Source organism: Schistocerca gregaria, chromosome 1, assembly GCF_023897955.1.
Source record: "Schistocerca gregaria isolate iqSchGreg1 chromosome 1, iqSchGreg1.2, whole genome shotgun sequence".
Lineage (NCBI taxonomy): Eukaryota > Metazoa > Arthropoda > Insecta > Orthoptera > Acrididae > Schistocerca > Schistocerca gregaria.
The window spans coordinates 321318529-321332680 of NC_064920.1; the positions used below are offsets into that span (position 1 = coordinate 321318529).

The 14152-nt window shown below is 38.6% G+C and overlaps 1 protein-coding gene across 2 annotated transcripts in view; it reads left to right on the forward strand.

Annotated features, from left to right (window-relative positions):
* LOC126343774 (protein furry) overlaps nucleotides 1-14152 on the forward strand; it is a 1073323-nt gene that overhangs the window by 64475 nt on the left and 994696 nt on the right. For both annotated transcript variants that reach the window (XM_050001966.1, XM_050001967.1), the window contains exons 8-14: nucleotides 2941-3148; nucleotides 3341-3478; nucleotides 7511-7745; nucleotides 9203-9381; nucleotides 9475-9699; nucleotides 9904-10047; nucleotides 13809-14037. In XM_050001966.1, the coding sequence (XP_049857923.1) occupies nucleotides 2941-3148; nucleotides 3341-3478; nucleotides 7511-7745; nucleotides 9203-9381; nucleotides 9475-9699; nucleotides 9904-10047; nucleotides 13809-14037 (1358 nt within the window). The remainder of the gene's footprint in view (nucleotides 1-2940; nucleotides 3149-3340; nucleotides 3479-7510; nucleotides 7746-9202; nucleotides 9382-9474; nucleotides 9700-9903; nucleotides 10048-13808; nucleotides 14038-14152) is intronic.

The window sequence follows — 14152 nt, forward strand, 5'->3', positions numbered from 1 at the left end:
TGGTGGCCATATTGCGCGCTCTTGAGCATATGCGTTCCTGCTCAGGTACGTCCATCGTCATCTGCAGTGACTCCCTGAGCAGCCTCCAGGCTATCGACCGCTGCTATACCTCTTGTCCTCTGGTATCCTTTATTCAGGAGTCTGTTTTTGCCATTACCCGCTCTGGTCGTTCGGTGGTCTTTGTTTGGACGCCAGGTCACGTTGGCATCCCGGGGAATGAATGTGTCGACAGGCTGGCCAAAGGGGCGGTCGACGCCCCCACTTTGGCGATCGGCCTCCCGGCTCGTGATTTGCAGCTGGCGTTGCGCCGTAAGGTGCTTCAGATGTGGCGTGACGAGTGGCGTAGCCTGACTTCTCCGAATAAACTGCGGGCTGTCAAGGAGACGACCGATGTGTGGCAGTCCTCCCTGCGGGCTTCTCGCAGGGACTCTGTCATCCTGTGTCGGCTCCGCATCGGCCATACCTACCTGACGCACGGACATCTTTTGCGTCAGGAGGATCCCCCCCTGTGTCAGTGTGGGTCCCGGTTGACGGTCGCCCACATTTTGTTGGAGTGTCCCCGCCTGCGCATCCTCCGGCAGACTTTTAATCTCCCGGGCACGTTGCCTTTGGTTTTATGCGACGATGCCTCCATGGCTGACGACGTTTTAAATTTTATCCGTGGTAGTCCTTTTTATGGTTCCATTTAGGGGGGACCTGTCCCTTTCCCTTTCTGTGTATCTTGTCCTCGAGTGTCTCATTGGTTCCAGATTTTAATGTGTGTATTCGGATGGTTGACTCTTTCCCAATTTTTGTACCCATGGTCAGTCAACCAGTCTCCGACCCTCTTATTTTCTTCCGTTTCTTTCTGTCCAGTGTTCGTCTGTACTCTTCTTGTCTCTAGTGTTCGCTGACACATTGGTGTTCTTTCAGTGACTGGGGGGAGGGGCGTCTCCTCCCCCCTTGGGGTTTTACCTGTTCCGTAAATTTTGTTTCGCTGGTTTTTTGGAATGGGGGACTGATGACCTTAGCTGTTTAGTCCCCCTTAAACATCCCAACAACAACAACAACAACAACACTCTAGGCCACAGAATGTATAGAAAGCCTGTTAACGCACAGGTTTTTATATGCCTCTTTGCATTGCCACCTAGCCCTAAAAGCAAGCAGTGCTCACCACTCTGTCTCTGTGTGCCTTCTGTATCAGTAATGAAAACAGTTGGGAATCAGAGTTGGATTTCTTAAAGAAGACAATGACGGCAACAGCTGTGATGATTTGTTCATAAGTGGGGTTTCTGAACAAAATGTTGTTAATTACCCTGATAAAGAGGGTGAGGATCAGCTGTTCAATCATTTTTTCTAGTGTCACTGACCACATCAGTAGAATTCTATGTAAAAATGTTGTGTAGAACACATTCTTCAATCATAACAACAAAGAAAATTTTTTTCAGATGCAGTAAAGAAGCATCTTATTGCCTTGCACACTGTGAGAGTCTATGAAGCGACATGTGGTTGTGGCAGATTTAATATAGGTGAAACTGGAATAACAATAAAAGAACGTATTAAAGAGCATGAATGCCACATGTGGTTAAAGCAAAGTATGAAATCTGTGCTAGTTGAACATATGGAGAACTGTGGCCAAGACAGTGATTTCAGCAACAAACATGTGCTGGCCAAAGAAACCAACATTTGTAAAATGAAAGTCGGAGGAGTGGTTGAGATTTCCAAGAATGAATGGGCTTCCAGCTCAGTGGCTACCTGCCATAATAAAGGAAATAAATACACTGCCACACACCATGAGGAATAAAGAAAACTGCCAGAAGCCATCTCTATGGCACAACAATGCAATAATCCCACTTCTTCAGGAAAAGTGTGAGAAAACTCCATATTATAAGCAAAAGCAACACTTGTTTTTTACAGTGTTCACCTAACTGCGAATACCAGAAGGTCAGGAAGACATACCACAGCAGAGGGGTCAAAACACTGATTGTGCAGATTTAACTTAAGAGGAACATGATGTGGCTTAACTCCCTCCAATATCAAATTTTGTTGCATCACTGTGATTTTCAAACCAAATAATGAAGTAATTATTAACATACAGTGGAGATGTATAGTGAGAACAAATACCACATGATTTTTTAATGCTAACATCAACAGCTTCTCCTGAAAGCATCTACAAAGTTTCACTTAATGTGATAATTTTGTAGGTAATGAGGTTCGAGAGGTGGGTTCTTTCTGAGTACATTATAATATCTGGCAGAGCTATGTTTCATCAAATTATAACTGTAATCATTTTTCCACCAATATGAGACTTTCAAAAGCGAATTTGAACATTGTGCCACCAACAAGTGATGGGCCTTTGCCTATTTTGTCTGTGCTTGAGTGGTAGAAGCATTGTATGGAAAAATGCTTTTGCCACATAAACAAAGTTCGAGAATATGTTCGGACATTTTTAGTTGTGTGTAGGTCCAAGTTCAAATTTACTTTTAGTAGCGTGTTTCAGATGAACAATATTTAAACTTAAAGCAATGTCATCTTTAACTGCCATAGGTAGTTCTTAAAAGCACTATTTGTAGCACTCAGTCTTATTGCTTATATAGTGTCACCATGTCATATAATTTCTTGAGGAAATACATTACTTGCCAGAAACATATTGTTTTCTGAAGTTTCTTTTTGATTTTTTTAACCAGTCTTTCCCATTCACACTTGTGTTCGTTGGGTGCTTTCTTTGTGTCCTATTGCTAATAATATTGTTCTAAAACATTGCAAAATAAAATGGATTTACATTACATTAATTTGTTGGAATAAAACATAATGATAGTATTACCAGTGTTGGTTTTTGTGTACAATAGGCATGATAAACTAATGTTTGTAGCCTGACAATGTATTATCTGGGGTGGAATAGCTTATTGTATGTTGTTATGTTTGTAGTCTGTTACTAATGCACTGTATATTAATTTTCAGTATACAGACAGGTCCAAATGCTGCAAATATCCACATAATAGCAGATCTCTATGCTGAAGTAATAGGAGCCTTGGCACAGTCTAGGTTTATGTCAGTGAGGAAGAGATTCATGGCTGAGTTGAAGGAACTGAAGAGCAAAGAACCAAACCCAAATACTGCTCAGAGCATTATCTCTCTTCTGATGGGCATGAAGTTCTTCAGAGTAAAGGTATTGCATTTTCTGCAGTCCTGTGAATAATATTCAACAGAAATTCACTGTAATTACCAAAACATGTTTCAAACATCATTTTATGAGTTACGAGGATTCCTTTCTTATGGCTCTCTCTTTTTTAAAATTCTTTATTTTTTTCATATGTGTAATGAGTGTTAATAAATCAATTATATTTCTTTTAAAAATTAGATGGTACCAATAGAAGAATTTGAAGCTTCATTCCAGTTCATGCAGGAATGTGCTCAATATTTTCTGGAGGTCAAAGACAAGGATATAAAACATGCTCTGGCTGGTCTCTTTGTTGAAATTTTAGTTCCAGTAGCAGCAGTAAGTATCTGTGTATGTTGTTATTGCCTTTGCTTAAGATAATAAGATGATAATTTTTGGCTGCACAGGGTAGCCATGCGGTCTTTGGCACCTTGTCACGGTTCGCGCAGCTCCTCCTGTTGGAGGTTCGAGTCCTCCCTGGGGCATGAGTGTGTGTGTCATCCTTAGCGTAAGTTAGTTAAAGTTAGGTTAAATAGTGTGTAAGCTGTTGACCTCAGCAATTTGGTCCCAAAAGACCTTACCACAAATTTACAATTTAATAATTTTTGTTGTGTATTTATATGTATTATTACAATACCAGAGAAGGAAATTTGCTACTCACCATATAGCGGAGATGCTGAGTCATGATAGTCACAACAAAAAGATTCACACAATTATAGCTTTCAGCCATTAATATACACAACTTGTACACACGTCTACAGTCTCAGAGAGCTGAAACCACACAACACTAGTGCACGAAGGGAGGGACGACTGGTTGGAAGTAAGGAGGAGGCTGGGGCGGGGAGGGGGAGGGATAGTATGGTGGGAGTGGTGGACAGTGAAGTGTTGCAGTTTAGGTGGAGGGCAGGAGAATGTGCAGAGGGGGGAAGGAGTAAGTAGAGGAAAAGAGATAAATAAAAAGAAATTAAAAGACTGGGTGTGGTGGTGAAATGACAGCTGTGTAGTGCTGGAATGGGAACAGGGAGGGGGCTGGATGGGTGAGGACAGTGACTAATGAAGGTTGAGGCCAGGAGGGTTAGGGGAACGTAGGATGTTTTGCAGGGAAAGTTCCCAACTGCACAATTCAGAAAAGCTGGTGTTGGTGGGAAGGATCCATATGGCACAGGCTGTGAAACAGTCATTGAGAAGAGGGATATCATGTTTCGCAGTGTGTTCAGCAGCAGGGTGGTCCACTTGTTTTTTTGCCACAGTTTGTCGGTGGACGTTCATGCAGACAGACAGCTTGTTGGTCGTCATGCCTAAATAGAATGTAGCACAGTGGTTGAAGCTTAGCTTTTAAATCACATGACTGGTTTCACAGGTAGCCCTGCCTTTGATGGGATAGGTGATGTTAGTGACTGGACTGGAGTAGGTGGTGGTAGGAGGATGTATGGGACAGGTCTCACATCTAGATCTATTACAGGGATATGAGCCATGAGGTAAGGGATTGGGAGCAGGGGTTGTGGAAGGATGGTCGAGTATATTGTGTAGATTCGGTGGATGGCAGAAACCTACACAAAACTGAATCTAATCTAATCTGACACAGCTGCAACATTTCTGCTACTGTCAAAAATGAGTTACCTCTTGATACTCTGCCATATTTGTGGGCTGCACTATTTTTATTTGGGTTCTCTAGCAGCATGCTGTGGTACTGTGACATGGGAATTTTAATGTGTACCAGGACATGAAGACATACACGTACAAACAAACAAATGATTAATTATGTGACCTTTTTAATGAAACAATTAAGACTTTATGGCTACCTGTCATATTCACTTTGAGAGATGATGACTACAATATCTTCTAGTTAGTTATTCATTTTATTTTTGAGAAACGATGGCACTGAATATTTGCTTTGACAATTTCATTGAAGCTGATGCCTCATTCTATATCTTGTTTCATCACTGTAACCAATGATCAAGCTACCTCCACAGATCCTCCACCACATCAGCTATCCTATGGAAATGTATCAGCAATGTCAGTGTGATTACTGAACCCATAGAGTAGTGTGCCATAACTTATCTGTAACTCTTTGTCACTGTAATTCCAGAATTTTCTGGAGGTCTCTCCACATTTCACTGGTTTTGTCATATGTGACATGAGAGACAGTGAGGGTGTTATATTCCAGTTAATCATCTTGAGGTAGTTGAGGATTATGCATCTTTTGTAGGGTCAAAGGTGACACACAGTTTCAGTGCTGCAATCATCCTCTTTCGCAAACATGGCATTTACTTCTTGTAATTTCCATGGAAACTATTACATTTATGTTACCTTGTTAGCAAGACACATTTTCTGAGACACTTAATTTGTTTTAAACTAGGATACAATGATGCAGTAGACTTTGTTTCGGTAAAGGTAGCAAGGTGATCAATGGCCCAGTTCTGTGGCTGTCAAGAAAAAGTCCTTATAGGGTCCGTTTTGATAACCAGTTATTACTCTTAAACCAAGGAGAGATATGGACTTGTTTTCTTAATGAAAAGCTCAGTCTTTTTCAGAATTTTTCTCTTTCAGGTAACTATATGCTTTCATTTGACTTGCTGCCCGCAAATATTTATTACCCTGAAATTTGTCATCAATAGACACATTTAACTTATGTAACTGTACCTTTATGGACATGCTTGTCTATATAATTGTTAGTTGTATGTAACATTTAAAAATTTAAAATCTTCAAATGAAAATCCATTTCTTGCTGTATTGTTATATAGTGAAAATTAATTTGAGATCCATCTTATAGATTTAAACTTTCAAGGGATTTAACGTAATTCTATAGTAAATAATCTTGATTGAAAATTATTTTTATGTTTCAGTATTGTTTAAAACTTGCCAAACATACACATTTTCATTTTGGCGGCACATTTCCTGTAATTAGCCAGGAGAATTAATAATTGCTTCATAAGTGTGATTATTATTATTATTATTATTATTATTATTATTATTATTATTATTTGAAGGGGGAGGGGGGTTGCACAATCAACAAAAGGATTTAGCAGTTAATAATTCTCTGTTATTTTGGAATAGTAAAATGTTGAAAGTTCACATCTAAAAGCAAAACAGAAAAAAATACATGAAAGGATAAAGGTGGGGCATTGGTAGAACTGTTTAATTTTGTTGTAAGTAATTGTATATTAATCTGTTCATTCTAATGGAAATTTTAATACCTCAGTCTGCTGTATGTAATGTCCACACATGTTCATCTTGTCGTACAAGAAAATAGCAATTTTGCTATCCTGGCCCGTCTTATGTTTAAATAGAGGTGTGGTGTAGCTGCATAAAGACCTTTGCATGCATTATAGTTTCAACTGTATGCATCCCCAGGTTTTCTTATCCCATCCACCCACCTTGTGTTATGTCATCACCTCAGTATTTTCTTATCTAATTGGATCTAATACAGAATTTCATTGGTCCATCTGTCAGCGATTTACCTGGATCATGTACTATCTGTATTCATTTAATTTTCACTGCAATTCTAATTACTTCTCTCATGATAATTTCTTCCCTGATCCATTCATTTGTTTTACTATTTCTGAATGAATCTATCAGTAACACTCTGAACAAAACTTATTTTTTGAATGATTTTAACATTAAGAGTTCATGTCTGAGTAGTGTAAGGCAGTACTAGTAATACACATTGATTATACATTTGCCACATCAGACACAAGCTTAGTTTTGAAGACCCTATTTAGCAAGTTCAAAGCAAATGATGTGTTATGATATATATACCATATCTCAGAGAGAGAAATTCATTCTGATACGACATGCTTAAGCCGTTTGTCACCATTGTTGTTCAACAGTCTGCAAGCTTAAAATGCCTGACATAAATGAATAGCCTCAGTTGTGTTTCAGATGATAATTATAATTATTTAATTTAGGAAGTGTGTTTGCACGTAGGAAGCGGCAAGTTATCTTAACCTGTGAAACTTTTGTAAAAATAGTATTAACTGAATTTCATAAACAGCTCCTTTTTACAACTTTTACTGCCCCCTCCCTTTTTCATCACACCATTGTACAAACAGATATGTCTCCACAGCACATAACTGTATTAGACACATCTTTTACACATAGATTCTAAGAAAGCTGCTATTCTCTTTTCCATTAGTCCTTATCTGACTTTTCATTTGCTCTTACCATCAGTGTCCTTTCCTTCTTTGTGTCAGTAAAGATGTTTTCCACACAATGGTTTGGCTGTTGGGCAACTTAACGTAAACAAGATGTTAATTCTGGTATTTATGATATCGCTAAATTTAGTGTACGATGTTCTTTTTTCTGTGTGAATGTGCTTTGTTACCTTTTCAACATTTTTCTAATATTCACATATTGTTTTAATTTTTTCAGACAGTAAAAAATGAAGTTAATGTTCCATGCCTGAAGAATTTTGTTGAAATGCTTTATTCCCAGACTCTTGACATGTGCACAAAATCAAAACACCGTTTAGCTATTTTCCCATTGGTTACATGTTTGCTGTGTGTCAGTCAGAAGATATTTTTTCTTCAAAACTGGCATTATTTTTTAGCCATGTGCCTGTCTCATTTGAAAAATCGTGATCCCAAGATGTGTAGAGTTGCCCTTGGTAAGTTTACAAATATTACGAGGCTAATCTGTTCCATTACTTTTTGTAGCATTCATGATAATTATTGTTGTATAGATACTGGATTAAGTTAGTTAATTAAGTCATGCTTGTTTGTAACAATTTAACATACCCATCAGAGATGGTCACAGCTACTCCCAAGTTTGTATTTGTAAGTCATTTGTGTTGCTGTATCACATGTGTGATAGTAGTAGATAATAGCTCCATTCAATAACTTTTAGAAACTGTATATCGTGGCATACAAGACAGCAAAGTATTGTGGACTGTTGCACTCTAGCATCCCAGAAGCCTGGTGCATATGCCAGCAATCATGAAAGTTCTCATTAATTAATGTCTGGCATCATTTCTTGTGAACTAGTTGGCCATGGAACAAGATCATTATGACAAATCCTTCACTGCTCAAGCTGTACTCCAAAATGGTCCTCAACATTCTATACAAAGGGTATTGAGACCTATCATCTAGAAACACTATCATCCTGAGATAAGTTGACTAATCTTCAATGCCATATAATACAGAAAGTGTGTTCAGCTTCTTCTCAAATATGATAATGTGCCAACAAACTATTGAAAATTGCATCTTAACATGGTTAAAACAACTTGGATTTCAACACTGAACAAGCTTTGAAAGTTCTTAGAGTTCGAAACCACTTTGTAGAGTAGGAGAGGAAAATAAAACAGAGTGTATAAAACTATTTTGAATTTTGACACTTTTAATTTTAACATGACGTTGCACGATGTACACGTAGTTTCCACTTATATTGCTTATGCAGTAATGGTATCTGTGAATGAATGTTGTTGAGAAAATGAAACTGGCCATCTACTGTGCAGAAAATGAATAACTTGTCAAACTTAAGTCAGTTATGACCATATTCCACAAAAATAGGACAAGGTGTGAAAAACCAAGCAAATTTAGAAATGTATTAAGCAACAGCCTCCCTACTGCCTTGTTGCAAAGCATATTCTGTTACAGTGTAATGTTTGTTAATACTATGAATTCATTTGCTGTGTGCTTTCATTTTTGTAGAATGGTTTATGATGATCATATCAGTGTGAAAAGTTACATGTAAAATTCATTTAACTTATGTGAGTGAATGATCTTAGCACTTTATGAGGTTGGGAAACTGTTTGAGAGAACTAGTAAGTGTTGTAATAGGGATCTCCAGGGGACTAGGCTGTGACCTATTGCACATTTCATACTTTTTATTGTTCTGTTATTGATCAGTTTCTATATTTTGTTTGATGAAGGAACTGGAAGTCTCAGAAGTGGGCTTTCATTTATGTGTAATAAGCAGAAAATCTCTTTTCAGTTAATTTTTTTCTCATTTTTTTCATGCGAACAGTTCTTCCAACCCTCCCACTTGCCTTTCTCTCATCTGTGCATGGTGACATGACGTAAAACTAACAATGAAGGATGTAAAGGAACAGAATGTTTGTTTCAGAATCACTGTACCGACTACTATGGGTGTACATGATTAGAATAAAATGTGAAAGCAACTCAGCCACACAGTCCCGTCTTCAGAGTATAGTTAATTCTCTGTTTCCAAAGGGATCAAAAGCTGTTGTTCCACGAGACACTCCACTAAATATTTTTGTAAAAATTATACAGTTCATAGCACAGGTAAAAAGTAGAAAATTAAGAATTATTACTTATAGTTTCCATATGTTTTTATACTTTTCAATTAATTTTGTTGGCTTATTTCTACCATTTAAGGAACGTTTGGATTTTGCAATGAGGGAAATAGTCTTTGACTTACTCTCAGTTGGCAGACCAATCAAAATTATTTTGACACCAGAAAGAATGAGTATTGGCCTTAGAGCATTCTTGGTTGTTGCGGACAGCTTAGAACAAAAAGAAGGTGAACCACCAATGCCCCGTACTATGGGAGTCCTACCATCTGGAAACACACTTCGTGTCAAAAAAACGTATCTGAACAAGGTAATGTGCCTCTTTTTATCTCAGTGAATATCAAATTTTAAGAAAGTAAAGTCATATTCTTCAACTGCTGAGATTGCTTTCGTTCTGTTTATGGCTAAAATTAATAATCTGCTTCATTTGTGGAAAACTGTTTACCCTGTAATTTGTATTTTAACCCATACTTTGATGTAATGATAGTAATTATGCTGTTTCTCCTTATTACAGATGCTAACTGAGGATACTGCTCGAACAATAGGAATGTCTTCTTATTTTCCACATGTTCGACGAGTCTTTGTTGATATTCTACGTGCTCTTGATGTTCATTACGGTCGTCCGTTAATGATGACAAGTACTCAGAATGTGAATAAGGTAAATGTATTAATATATTTTTTTTGTATTTGGGGAGAGACAACATATAATTTTTATTTTAAGGGAGTACTGTAATCATTGACTGTTGTTAAAATAAAAATAAGTATGTAAGTTACATCACAAATCTATTCCCTCAACTAGGTAAAGCTATTAATGTTCACTATCAGAGTCTTCAGATGCCCGTAAATGTTACAATAGTGTGTATGTATATGTACGAAATATATTGTATATCTAAGAGTAAAATGCTCATTTTGTAGTAAAAGAGAGCAAAAGTTAGTGTGACTTTTCTTTGTAGGATCAAGTACCATGAAGCTGTTTTTCAGCTACAGTGTGGGAAAGGGGAGTGGTATTCTTCAGAACTTTGTCCTAGGTATCAGATCCATGGTGGTCACATTATACAGGAAGCTAGGCTAACTTTATGAACACTGGAGTCATTGAAAAGAAGTATCAACTCAGTTGCATAAGGATAGAGTAAGGACCAGCTGTTCTCCATTTTTAAGAATCATCCTCTTGTTTGCACAGAGTTTTATGGAAATCATGTGAAACCTAAACTAGGGCGGCCTTACTTCAACTTTGAATATGGATCTACAACTTAACCATTGCTACCTGACTCTGTCACACCATACAGAACACACGAGTTACAAGATGACATGAACATTAAAGAGATATCATAGCAAATAGGTTTCATTTCAGGGGTTTTCAGTAGTAAACAAAACATGCAGTTAACTTATTTAAATTAAGATTCAGATGTTATTTGTGTATTACAAGTGGTCCAGTATAAATGCAGCAAATATACAGCACAGTTCCAGAATGAGATTTTCACTCTGCAGCGGAGTGTGCGCTGATATGAAACTTCCTGGCAGATTAAAACTGTGTGCCCGACCGAGACTCGAACTCGGGACCTTTGCCTTTCGCGGGCAAGTGCTCTACCAACTGAGCTACCGAAGCACGACTCTCGTCCGGTACTCACAGCTTTACTTCTGCCAGTATCCGTCTCCTACCTTCCAAACTTTACAGAAGCTCTTCTGCGAACCTTGCAGAACTAGCACTCCTGAAAGAAAGGATACTGCGGAGAACATGGCTTAGCCACAGCCTGGGGGATGTTTCCAGAATGAGATTTTCACTCTGCAGCGGAGTGTGCGCTGATATGAAACTTCCTGGCAGATTAAAACTGTGTGCCCGACCAAGACTCGAACTCGGGACCTTTGCCTTTCGCAGGCAAGTGCTCTACCAACTGAGCTACCGAAGCACGACTCTCGTCCGGTACTCACAGCTTTACTTCTGCCAGTATCCGTCTCCTACCTTCCAAACTTTACAGAAGCTCTTCTGCGAACCTTGCAGAACTAGCACTCCTGAAAGAAAGGATACTGCGGAGAACATGGCTTAGCCACAGCCTGGGGGATGTTTCCAGAATGAGATTTTCACTCTGTAGCGGAGTGTGCGCTGATATGAAACTTCCTGGCAGATTAAAACTGTGTGCCCGACCGAGACTCGAACTCGAAGGTTCGCAGAAGAGCTTCTGTAAAGTTTGGAAGGTAGGAGACGGATACTGGCAGAAGTAAAGCTGTGAGTACCGGACGAGAGTCGTGCTTCGGTAGCTCAGTTGGTAGAGCACTTGCCCGCGAAAGGCAAAGGTCCCGAGTTCGAGTCTTGGTCGGGCACACAGTTTTAATCTGCCAGGAAGTTTCATATCAGCGCACACTCCGCTGCAGAGTGAAAATCTCATTCTGGAAACATCCCCCAGGCTGTGGCTAAGCCATGTTCTCCGCAGTATCCTTTCTTTCAGGAGTGCTAGTTCTGCAAGGTTCGCAGAAGAGCTTCTGTAATGTTTGGAAGGTAGGAGACGGATACTGGCAGAAGTAAAGCTGTGAGTACCGGACGAGAGTCGTGCTTCGGTAGCTCAGTTGGTAGAGCACTTGCCCGCGAAAGGCAAAGGTCCCGAGTTCGAGTCTCGGTCGGGCACACAGTTTTAATCTGCCAGGAAGTTTCATACAGCACAGTTTATAAACTAGAAAAATACTTGTGTGTGCTACTGCCCTGTCCCAATACCAAAGAAATTAAGAAAATTAAGACAGAAGGGGTACAGGGTACTCTCCCTTGCTGATTTTTTTATTGATTTGCTTACTTCTGTGTCGCAACTTTAAGACAGATGCTGTTGTCTTTCCTTACAATCTTGAAGATTTTGAAAGAGACGTGAAAGTATCTGAAGTTTAATATGAGTTGGAACTGGTGTTCTTAAATGTCACCGAATGGCTAAATCGTTTTTATGATTAAGTCTATTAGAAATACCAAATTGAAAGGTTGAACTTTATCTTGTAATTATTGGTATCCACCTCCTTTTTCCTTTAGAAACACTATTGTATTGATCAGTAACTTTGACACCTTTTCAGAAGATTTCTTTTGTGGAACCATCCTACATTTCGTCATAGTATTTAATATTGTCACTACTACAATTTTTGGAAATGCTCTTTTCAGATAGTATACTGTGAGTTAACTCTTTGATATTGTGTGACACTGCTTGACATATCAAGGGAGACCTTTCTTTAGGAATTGCATATATGACTTCACGGTGTTTGTATAAACCTCATCAACTATCCATTTGTTCTATCTTTTACGTGTCTGTTAGATGAACTGCTATTGACTTTGGTGACTATCAACAAGAACCGAACAAGGTAGCACAACAGATAGTACATTGAAATCACATTTGGAAGTAATGGAGTTTAAATCTCCATCATCTTATCCAAATGTAAGTTTTCTGTGATTTTTTCAAAATCATTTGACAATAATTCCTTTGATAAAGCTGTAGCAAATTTCACTGCTCATCCTTGTTGTATCTGAACTTGGGATCAGTCCCTAATGAGCTAGCTGTCAATGGGTCATTACATCCTTCTTTTCCTTATTTGCTTTTAGAAACCAGACACCAAAGTCTGGAAGTGGCTTTGTTGGGATTGGGAGCAGAAGTGTTGTATGTAATGGGGCTAGGACTGTTCTGCTGTCAGGTGTCGTGAATGACCCTCTTTGACGACTCCCATCAGTGCAAATATAAGCAAAGGAAGAGAAAATTAGTTAAAGCATGTACATGTACATGTACTGTGCTGTCTTCTGACATAAAGGATTAAGGCTATTAACAAAGGGGAAAAAAGAACCCCCCATTGCGTTCAGAAGATTATATGTTCAAGAAATAGAAGAAACAGGTACAGCTGAATTGAAAAGTGGGATAAAATACATCTTTCATTAAATTTGTTTACGGTGTTACCTTGAGTTGATACTGAAACCGCAGACAAAGAACTTTACATCACTGTGGGTTCTTGCACCAGGTGACTAATGTGCATCTGCTATGAAAGAGAGAGGTAACAATAGAATGATGGATAGAGCTGAAAAGAAAGAAGAAAGGGCTACGAGGTGACAAATTTGTGGCTTCAGGGCAACAGAATCCTTCAAGATGTATGGAAAACACTTAAAATGGCTGCCGTCAGGAGACTTGTTTAGGTGGAATGTAACTAAATTGCTGCCAAAATTGTTGTTGGCCTTCCAGCGGTTTATCAGTGTGTGATGGAAATATGGATAGGACTCTTTATAATAGGTGTGATTCTAGTTCATAGAGAACAGTAACAAACAGATACGTCAAGTATATTTTGCAGGTAGATAGCATAGTAAAAACTTAATAGACAACAAAAGAAAATTTTGTTAGAGCATCAAATAAAATGTAACAATATTACATCAATGTGAGCTGTAAATGGAATTTCTGTGCCTTTTTACAGGAACCTGATGAGATGATCACAGGAGAACGCAAACCTCGCATTGATCTATTTAGAACGTGCGTGGCAGCAGTTCCCCGCTTGATTCCAGATGGCATGACAGGTGGTGAACTTGTTGATTTGTTGTCAAGACTTACCGTGCATATGGATGAAGAGCTCCGAGGTCTAGCATACCAAAGCCTCCAGACTTTGGTATTAGCTTTTTCAGACTGGAGACAAGATGTGATATACGGTCTGTTATTGAATATGCTCTTTTATTATTTTGTTATGTGAAAGAAAATAAAGCTTGTTGCCACATCCTATTATATAGCTTTGCTAACTAAAAATGTCATTAAACAATTATTAAG